Source organism: Halictus rubicundus, chromosome 1, assembly GCF_050948215.1.
Source record: "Halictus rubicundus isolate RS-2024b chromosome 1, iyHalRubi1_principal, whole genome shotgun sequence".
In the NCBI taxonomy this organism is placed as follows: Eukaryota; Metazoa; Arthropoda; class Insecta; order Hymenoptera; family Halictidae; genus Halictus; species Halictus rubicundus.
This window is the reverse complement of record NC_135149.1, coordinates 18,145,030-18,156,213: the sequence shown is the minus strand read 5'-3', so window position 1 is coordinate 18,156,213 and position 11,184 is coordinate 18,145,030. Positions and strand designations below refer to the sequence as shown.

General features: G+C 40.1%; 1 protein-coding gene across 2 annotated transcripts in view; it reads left to right on the top strand.

The window, feature by feature from the left end:
- The first annotated feature begins 8,894 nt into the window (after positions 1-8,894).
- Positions 8,895-11,184, top strand: part of Gad1 (glutamate decarboxylase) — a 34,222-nt gene continuing 31,932 nt past the window's right edge. The window contains exons 1-2 of one of the 2 annotated variants that reach the window (XM_076791766.1): positions 8,895-9,107; positions 10,654-10,739. In XM_076791766.1, coding sequence (XP_076647881.1) covers positions 10,683-10,739 — 57 coding nt within the window. In that variant the 5' untranslated portion in view covers positions 8,895-9,107; positions 10,654-10,682. The remainder of the gene's footprint in view (positions 9,108-10,653; positions 10,740-11,184) is intronic. The other variant, XM_076791774.1, reaches the window with a different exon arrangement.

Sequence of the window (11,184 nt, the reverse complement as noted above, 5' to 3'; positions counted from 1 at the left end):
CATCGGATTGGATGTCCACTTTGATCGAGCCTGATTCGGGAAATCGTAACGTGAGAATTTTTCCGAACGGTGATCAAGAGTTGAAAAAATCATAAATTTATCTTAGGAATTATTCTTATGAAGGATTATATGAATTTTAAGATTGTAGAGGAGCACAGCTCAATTTACTGTGCACTTACTTGTAAACAATCAAAATCAACTTAAGTTGATTTACTTAAAGCATGCTGTGTAAAAATGTAAAAATGTCTAAAGCGATCTAGAAATTGCATGATCGAAGCACACATAAAGAACATGTGAAATGAGTATAAAATAAGATTAATTGTAAGTATGACTGTACAATACATTGAAAAAATCCGATGGAATTATTAAATCAATTTTTGCACTTTCGTCCCTTAAATTCATCCGCTATCACAATTTAAATCTGTACACATAAATTTAAACAAGCAGAATAATTATGAAATAAGAACATCGACAACAGTGTTCAAGCATGATTACGTTGGCCAAAAAATTCTATAGGCAAGAAAAAATCGATCCCTTAATCCATCATTCATCACAATTTGAATGTGTACAACTTTAATGCTCATGATTCCACCAACGAGGTGAATTGTAATTTGTAGACTACGGATCTTTATGCAAAATAAAAAATGTTTGCATCGATTGCAAGACGCAGGAGCGAAATAAAAATGTATTTCTTCTTTTAATTATTTTGTTAAATTGAAACCGATACGCTGGTATCCTTAAATCTTGTTAATATGTCCACTGCTTTAAATTGTGGTACCCATTTTTAGCATAAATGCATAAAATCCGCAGTCTAGTAATTTGTAATTGGACGATCTAAAAACCGCATTGTGCATTTCCTACAAAATGTCTACGGCCTTTACTGAAGCAATTTGTACAGTTCCATCCCCAAAATTCGTTTCATTTGGACGCGTGTGTATTGAATGCTGACGATTTTGTTACCGAGACGATTCGTAATTAGCAGAAGCAGTCGAGTAATTCGTGGAAGACAAAAGGATGCAGATTCCGACTAGAAACCAACGATTCAACCTCGAGACCGATCGATAGCAACCGCGTGCATCCTCCGCATTCCCGTGCATACGCGGAAGGGTTACGCGTGATCGCGAATATTCATGGGGCTAGACAACGAGCTCGTTTATCTCCGGAAACGAATTTCGTGTAACCTAGATTGAAAACCTTGCGAATTTCGCGTTCGCATTTGTCTGCCGGCGGATATGCGCTCGTTCCATTTTTTTTTTTTTATTTCCACGGGTAGCTTCCGTATTTTCGAAAGTAAATGTCACGAGATTGCGCGAAATTTCCGCGGAATGACAGAATGAAAATGCGCTGTGGACGGGGAAGGTCGATCCCAGCCGGGAGAGTTCAAGGATTTTGCGAACAGAGAATGCAAAATAATGCTACGATTTGCCATTTACATATTACACCTCGTCGGTACGAAAATTCTGGAAAGACACTATCTCCATATCAATAATTAACTTCATTTTTAAATTATTAATCTCTGCTATTATTATTCTTCTTCCATTATTTGTTCTCGCTAATATTTTCTGTTTATTTTCTGCTGGCTCTGAATTTAAAAAAGGAACTACAGTGTTTACTCTGTGTCTGTCCCAAATGCCTAGCTGATAAAAGTCCCAGAACTATCCCCACTGCCGCGGGGTATGCTCCCTCAGGGGCCATGAACCGAGGCCTCTAGAGTTTCGCAGTGAAAAAATATGTAGTGCCTCCTGGCCGATATATGTCCCTGGCTAGACCCGTGTTTTGCACATATATCGAGCAAAGACTGTAATTCACAAAAAGTGCTGCTAATTCGTCAGACGTTTGAATCGATTTTTGAATATTAAAAAAGTGTTTCACAATTTTGTTGTTTCCATAATTTTTGCAGTTTTAAGGCACGTTATGCCTCCATAAAAGCTATAGAATGTAGACATTTAAATAATCTTGAATATGATTTTCCCTAGGATAAAAAATCGCTCCACTTCCTGTCTCGATTGAACATGGTGCAAGCAACATCGATTAGTTGCAACAGCCACTTTCCAGGAAACATGATCCATGAAACAAACTAGCCATTATTTAACCTGAAGTGCTAGGCATTATCGTGAAATCTTACTTTCTGCGCCTCACTGTCGTCTTCGATTATCGTGGCTTATCGATGTCTCACTTATCTTATATATTGGACTACCTTCAGCGGTCGACCTTTGTGTAAATATGTTAATTTACTATGTAATCAATAATTTATCGATAGCTTCTGTAAGCCAACAGTGATCATCGCTGTATTATACCGTTTTTTACTACGACTTAAGATAAGAAAAATGAGTAGAGGATTTTCGATAAGAGTTCCCAGTTTCTGTGATCTATAGAGATATTGTACTTCGACCAAATTATTGATTGAAGAGGCTGACACTCGAACACTCTTCAGTTCATTTGTACTGCTGTTGTACTCGCTTCTTAACGTTCGTGAGATTACAAACTTCATTCAACTTTTCTGGTATTTCATTCAAACATATCTAGTCAACGGAGAATTAACATTGTAGCGAATATTATTTATTGAAAATTCGTACAATATGGAGACTCAAGTTTATAGATATTTATGCAAAATGAAAATGTGCTGCACTGATTCGTTAGAACTGGGATTGAAATAGAAATTTATTTATTGAGACATGAATGTTCTTCATTTCTTTTAATATTTTTACTAATTTATATCTTACCTACACATTTTCCAATGGGCTGTGAACGACCATGCAAAATGAAAATGTACTGGACCGATTCTATGAAGCTGGGATTGAAATGGAACTCTATTTATTAAGACATGGACGTTCTTAATTTCTTTTGATATTTCTGCTAATTTCTATTTCACCCACTTATTTTCATCATAGATGCATAAAATCCGCAGTCTATTCTCCGGCTTCAAATTTGTAAAATTGAGTCTTCCATTTCTACAGTAGCAGAATATAAAATTGATGCAAAATGCATTTGTATCGTGACAATGAAATAGTTTATTGTCCCCGGTGTCTGAAACTCATCAATTTCCCGGGTAAATCGTTCCAGGGTCGGCGCTACGTGCGTTAAAAGGAAGACGTGATCGGAATTGGACTCTCGTCCCGGGGCGTATTTCTCTTTGTGTCGAGATTCCGCGACAAATAAACAATGAATAAGCCTACGGCGGCGACGCCGAGCTGGATCTTATCAATAACCGGACGCGTACTTTGCCCGTTCGATCGGCCGTGGCTGGAATCTTTCGCGGAGACAAAAGGATGGATGGTGTTCGAAACGCTTCCGAAGGAAACGGCGAAGAAAGAAAGTTGGGCGCGGGTAATTTACATCTGGTCCCGCCAGACGACGGTGCCGCTAAGAAATTTATCCCGAGGCGGTGGCGTATTCTTTCCACGGACGCCTCCGTCTACACCGTTTCAATTTAAAGTTTTCCCGGCGAGGCCGCGTCAGCGTGCGAACCTCGGCTTCCATCTTGCGAGATCGATTCCTCATCTATAGCTCGAAGAAAACTCTCGTCGGCATGATCTTACTACAAATTTTATCCACCGTTCATCCGAAAGTAATTGCTAGATTGCTCATACTTGCACGCGATCGAGTTTTTCGATTGAAACGAAACTTTCCCAGTTGTCACCATTTTTAGTCAGATTTCTCTGCGACTGAAAATAATTCAGAATTTATACCTACTTTTTATTTCAAGATTTCTTACGATTCGACTGGGAATCATTATTTCAAATGAAAAGTTGCAACATACAGGGGGTAAATAGAAATTTCCTGTGAACACTTTTGAAATATTAGAAATATTTTTAAATTGCACTTACGCATTTTTGTCATAAACGCATAAAATCCGGAGTCTAGATATAATATCTCTTTTATATTTTTAACTAGTTAGAAAGAAGGCGAAATATTGATATCGTTACAGTTTGCATTTCACATGTTGCAATTCAAGGAATGTTATAGTGCAGTCAAATTGATATAAAAATAATTTTCACACTCGGGTCTTTTATTTTAAATTTGTTAAATTCACTGGTCCATGTAAAATATTTAATAATAAACTAGTTGACATGTAGAAAATTCTCTATGTTCTATATGTTGCTCTTCAAGGGATGTTATGGATGTCATAACACAATTAAATTCATGTAATGATTACAATCAGTGTATCCACATACAGGTCCTCTATTCTGAATGTATGAAACTCAATAGAATATCAGAATATTCTATATCTCCCAGAATATTCCGAAACAAATTACTACACATGTAGTAAATTCAGTATGTTGCAATTTAAGGGATGCTGTGTCACAAGACAATAAAGTTCATACAGTGATTAAAAACGGTATTTTCACTCTCAGATCCTTCATTCTAAATACATTAATTTCGTCGAACAACACAAAATATCAATACTGAAGATAAAGAATGGTTACATAAGCTTTTAGAACGTACAGAGATTTGTAAAACGATTTTGTGGGAAGTGTCAATTTTTGCGCAGACTGTACGCGAATATTGATGCCTGGTAGCTGATACGAGCCAACTCATCGGAATGGTCTCGTTACTATTGATTGGCTCAATTGATTTTCTAATCTTTATCTCCCATATCTCGAGGAACATGGTTACTTTTTACACTAAGAACATGAGAACTGAGAGCTGATAGTGGACAACCTTTGTACGTTTGACAATATACTTAAAAATTGTTAGACATTCAAAATTGCCATGTATTAACATGGTTGACTGCATCACAAATTCCTGTAGAACCATAAGAGATCTCCAGCTGTTTGTCAGATCGCTATAACCTCGAGAGTCTTAATCAAAATTCTACGACGTATTGACTGAGATAGTGTCAACACTCGGCTTGCTATCTCCGCGAAGCTTTCAGGCTCCTGATTTCTAATGATAATGGAGACACATGGGAATTCCGACTCTGCATTGTGGTAGAAAGACTTTGGTCCCATCTATCATCACTAGATTGTGTATACCCGTCGGCTTACAGGTACCATTCACTCGATGACATACAATTAAAGTGATTCTATAATTTTTATATCATCTTTATCGAGCAGATCAAACTTATTTACACAAAAAGCAACCTTCAATTTGATATCTATCTTGAAAAATTTGTCCTGAAAAACTGAGTCTTCTCTGTCTCATATTTATCTTGAAAAACTTAACCATTGGAATAACTTGAAAAATAATTTTCTATTTGATGTCGATCTCCAACATTCTATTTTCATTCATTGAGAATCGAATACACAGTGCAATCCACGTTGTTCGATCTTCAACACCTATCTTCACGAATCCGTCCTCAAAAGTTGGAAATGATCCAAATCGTCCGATCGCCGTCATTTAACGTCTGACGACAAAACGAGTCCTCTATAGAGAAAATAATATAATCAGAGTATGTACTTTTATTCATATTAAATTGCATTAATATAGTCCACACCGCTTAACACACAGTGTCAATCTCCACAAAACCTGAAAATCGTTCAAACTCCCACTGTTTGACGATTCCCACTAAAATCCTCCGCAAAGGAAACAATTTTCCACTCGAAATCGATCTCCTAGAATTTATTTCGAATAATTGCAAGCCGCATAAACATCCAAATTCCCACTATTCCCCGATTCAACCTCGATCGTTAACACCTCCGTCCCCCGTAAACCGTTCAACGCGTTCTCGGTTCGTCCACCCGAGTCCCGTGCAAAGAAAATAATTTTCTGTTTGACGACCATCGGGAATTCGCCCGGGAAAGCCTTGTGAAATCGCATGATCATCGTTGGCGCAATCACCGGCGGCAAAGAAGCGTGACAAAGGGTCGGTTCCATTCGAAATGGAGGGTTTTTGCGGAGTGCTCGGCACTCGGGGTCGCTCGAAACAACGAAACGTCGTTAAGGGAGGATGAAACTCGTGTTCGACACAACGACGTACCGGGTGTCCCTCGAAGAACGAGCAGGCCTGGAGACGAACGGAGAGAGGGTCTATCGACCTCGATGACGCGATTACGTGGACTCTCGGCAACGGGTTGTTACGTCCCTGGCACTTTCTGGGTCTCGCCCTGTCCTCCACCCTCGCCCGAAGGACGGAGGAAGTATTGATTAAATTCACCGTCGGCCATTTTGCCCGACGATCCGATTGGCTGCCGTCCATTTTGTCCTTCCCACCCCGCCTGGCCCCTATTCCCTGTGTTCTTCCTCTTCCTCTTCCGTTCGTCGTTCTCTCCTCGTGTCCTCCATCTCTCGATCTCTGTCTACCGTGTCCACAAAACTTTCACGGTGTTTCACGGGAGTACGCGTGCGTCGCGACATTTTCCGCGAGAGGATCCAGCAATTGGATTTTTTCCCTTCCATCTCCTCGCCCCCCCCGTCTCTCTCTCTCTCTCTCTCTCTCTCTCTCTCTTTCTTACTTACTCTCTTGGTACTCCTACGCTGTTTTTCCGCCCCGAGGAAAAACCGTTAGCTCCGTGTTAGGTCCGCCGTTCGAGTGCATCTGTTGATTCGGTGCGAAACGAGGGAAAGCATGCGCGCGGAATTTTTATGAAGGTTCATTAGGGGTATCAGACCATTTCCCAGGAGAGGTGCATTTAAATTCTTCTTGATGGAACGCGATAGACTCCTTGCGACTTGCCGGGAATATCGTGGAACGCGCCTTGTGTCGCGCGGAAATCTGGGAACCTCGAGAAAATGGTTTCAAGTTCGTTCGGATTTCTGTTTAATTGCTGCTTGGTGGTGGCTTTCGAGGATTTGGTGGTAGCTAGGGATTAGTAGAGTGAGTTCCTCAGACAGTAATTGGCTTTTATTAAGCGATAGAAAAATTATTTTTAGGGAAACAGAGTAAGCAGTACACGAGCTTCCAAGTGATAACCAACAAGCAATATTTACTAAAGAAATTATTTGTAAAATACGGAGCAGTAGTTTTGGTCAGTATTTTTGCTCCAACCTAATGTATGACTAATTATTTAAATTGTCTGCTAGCGAAATAGAATTTCTATGCAAGGGTCAATGAGATTTTTCAAATAATTTCTGACGAGCAAAGTTTAAACGAACGTCCTCGTTATGCAATGATTCTTTGTACGATTAAAAGGACAAGGATAGAAACTTGCTGTAAAATTATAAGGACGTCAGGTAGAAATTTTACTATTTTCGGCACCTTCTATTGAAAAAAGAAAACTCGTAAAAGAGCGGAACAGGGGGGAATATAAAATCGACGTGCACGTGTTTACGAGGCTTTTCTTCACAGAAGTGCATCTTAAATATTAATTGCAGGAGAATTTTGGGGGAATGATTATATTTTAATGTTCATTTTCAGCACCGTCAAACATTTAGCTAATTTTAGAATTTAGTATAATTTCATTTCATTAACCTCAGTTAATGAAGCTCGAGCTTTATTCTCAGCTTCAGGAATATTTAATTATTTCCGTATTTCCGTATCACTTACCAATGCAATTTCTCTTTACGTTCATTAAGAGCGTTTAAATAAACGATGTGCCATAAATTAAATAAGAACTGTTCATCGAATCGGTTGTTTCGTAAGCTGTTAACAAGATGGATCTATATACGGAATAAAACTTAATAAAATCAGGTAGCGAATGTTCGTAAGCTGCCCCTATAGTTTTATTAATTTCGTACAATCTGTCGAGTGCAAGCTATAAATGAAATATTATCTATAATTCTAAATAGAATTATGTATATTAAATTGCCTGTAAAAATTGCAAACGTATATTTCATATAAGACTTTCATTTTAATGTAGTAATAAATATATCTGACAAATTTTTTTGTACGATTGCCATGATGGCACGAAGCCAATTGGTATACCTAACGATATTATTATAATCCCTGCGATTCCGAAATAAAAAATAGAGGACGAATAAAATTATTAATATTAGAGAAAACAAAGCAGAATTTTCTAAATCCAGAGAAGAACGTCTTAAAATCTATAGTGTGCTCGAATACTGGATAAAACAATTTTTTGCAACAGCTATCGTTCCACCAATTTCGAAATAAAAAATGTGGAACTGACAATTTCCAGTTGCCAGATGAATTAAGCATTAGAAAAGGGAAAGAAGAATTTGCTAAACTCAAAAGATCATCTCTAAAGAAAATTGCCTTCAACATGCTTGAATAAAAAAAGAATTGAACAATTTCTTGCAAGAGGACCCATATGGGCAAATGTCAAAACGTCAATGTCAAAATAAAAAATCGGGAGCGTACAATTTCGAGCTGCCAAGTGAATCTAGCATCACAGAAGAGAAAGGCGAATTTGAACATTCCCGAATAAATTTGAGAATCAAGAGTAGCCACAAAATCCCACCCCTTCCGGACCAAAAGTCTGTAACAGACAATTCGAATCTCCCAGATGAAACTGGCCTTAGGAAACGGTAAAGAAGCACCGAAAAAAGGGGATTTCATGCGACTGTCGATATCAGCGGCGGCGTATGGCTCGTGCGGTCGGTGTGTCAGAGAGAGCCACCCTTTATAATTCCGTGGGCTTGTATCTCGGCGAACGGCCAAGCGTGCCGGAGATTTCGCGGCTAAGTATACCTCTAGGCTGTGCAGCCCATCGGTTCCAAGTTAGAGTACATTCGTAAACATATAAAAGAGACAGCGTAGGTATCCGACGCGAAAACCGCACACAGGGCGCTCTCTCCGCCGTCGTATCTCGGGGGCGAGGAAGTGATAAGGGTGAGCGACGAGCGATACGTCATCCACCCTCTGACGTCAGGGTTGAATCCTCCGGTCTGATTGGTCGGAAATAGTCGACGCCCACTTGGGCCACCCTCGTGCAAGGTCCGGCTATACATTGGTCGCTCCGCCCCCGCACACAAAGCCACCCCCGCTTCGAAGGGGTGGCTGCGTGGGTTGTACGAGATGAAACTGGGTCAGGCAGACTCGAGGCAGGCCGAGTCAGGCCGAGGCTCGAGAGTCGTCCAGGCGTTTTCGACTGGAAGCAGTCCCTTGGAAACCACCCCGAAGCCCGTCGTCGCTTCACCAGTCTGCCGACGATCCAACCCTTAAGTCCTTCCACCGCTTTGGACAGCTTCAACCCCCGTCCGCGAAAGCGTCGCCGCTTCCGTCGACACTCGACGACACGCCAGAACCCAGCAGGAGAACGGATTTGGTGAGTCTCTCGTATCTCGCCCCCCGCATCCCCTAATTGCATCTTTTTCTCTGTCGCCCGCGGTTTTTATTTGGCCAAGTGCATCCCTTCGCGGCTGACCGGCCACGAGACGCGGTTCTCGCTGCATTATTGCCGACCGAGGGTTGGAAATTGTTATCGTGGTTGGGAAATTGTTGGAGGATCTTGACAGACAACTACGGGGTTGTCGAGTGCGAAAGGGTTTCTCCAATGGCTGGATTTTTTGGCTTGATACAGTTTACAAAGAGGTTCAGAAGTTTTACAATAAGAAAGATACAGTTGCAGTTTGCGTTGTTCAGTTTCTCTCAGGGGGTTGGAAAGTGTAGCATAACTGGGAAATAGAGGATCTTGGGGTGAGACAATTCGATTGCGGGCTGCTTAGTGTAAAATGTTTTCTTGATGATTGCATTTTTGTTTGACATGATTTGCGAAGGGGTTGAGAAGTTGTACTGTAAGATATAGTTACAGTTTGAGTTGTTAAGTTATTTTTGAAGGGGTTGAAAAGTGTGTCATAATTTGGAAAATAAAAAGCCTTGGGCTGAGGCAATTAGTTGGAGGATTGCAAAGTGTAACATGTATTTTTTATGCTTCAATTTTGGTATGTGAGATCCCACGGAGGGGTGGAAAAATTGTGCACTAAGTTTTGATGAGGGGGTTGAAAGATTGTAAGAATTTTAATTAGCAGACAGTATATAATGGAGCATCTCGTTTCAAAGAACAAAGAGGTTGTCAAGTTTATGTATTTGCAATCCTATAAATAATATACATAGAGAGCCTATGAAAGCCAAGAGAAAAGAACTTTTATATCTTGAAACCCCTAATTCTCTATATCCTAGTCACTCCAAAATTAAAATTGCTTGTTCAGGTGGTCCTCTGATTATTTCCCACGCCGCCGAAGTCACTGCTTTCGACACGTTCTTACTTAGTAATTAATTCTATCGCTTTCACGCACAGCTCATTCTCGCTGCATTATTCTTAAACAATCTATTCAACGAACGTCCGATACTGCTCGAATTAACGTTCTATCACGCTTCTAAATATCACAACTGTTTCTCTCTGCTAGTGATAGCTTCAAGAAAGCACGATTTATCGTTAACATATTTATTATTCTCTTCCTTTCGCTGTGTTCGCAAATAAAAACTTTCCAAGCGATTTTTCTCCATTGTTTTCTGAACGAAATATTTAGCCAAGTGATCCATAGTGCCTGGTCGATCTTCACGATGATCTTTCGCTTACTTTCCTGTCTCCGAGGTCCTGCTCGATCGGTTCAGAGCGGCCACCGCCGATTTTCATGCTTTTCCTTTCCAGTAACGAAGGAACGCTCTGTATTATTCTATTTGTTCGAAGAGTCTACCACGAAAATGCTCTCTGTCCATGTTTCTTTGGTCGCTCGGCCTGCCGTGCTACTTTCGGCGTTACTCTCGCTTCTTCGCAGTTCGTGCAATTTTTATCTCTGAACGCTCTGAACGCTGAGAAATATGAAAGCAGCGCGAAACACTGAAGCGGACACTGTTGTTGATTGTTGTAGGGACTGAGGCGAGGGGCACAAGCAGAGACATGGACAATGTGCAAATGATCGGCACTAAAATCACAGCGATCAAGGAATACTTATATGTAAGGCGTTCCCATCTCGCTGCACGTTCATTCATCTTGTTTCCCTTCGTTCTTCTTTTTATTAGGTTGCCTTGCCGATAAGTTCGATCGAGTCCTAAATCATCCTCGTTAACGTGAATTCTACAGTCAATTATAGGATAGACCTAATTCGAAAATTAATGTCGATACGAGTTGTCTGTACTTCTGTCTATACATATGGAAAAATTTTAATATAATAACAGTCACAATACAGTCCACTTTCTCTATAGTCGTACACCACATGTTCTTAAACAGCCCGAATGTAATTATTACAGTTGATAGTACCATTTGCGTGCAATAATCGATCAATTTTTATGACTTATACTGCAAATTTTGGTCAGTTGCGATTATTAAGGGCTCGATCCAAAACTGCCTTGTTTTATATTTAGTAATTTGTCTCGTCTGCCTAGAAAAGATATGCTTGTTA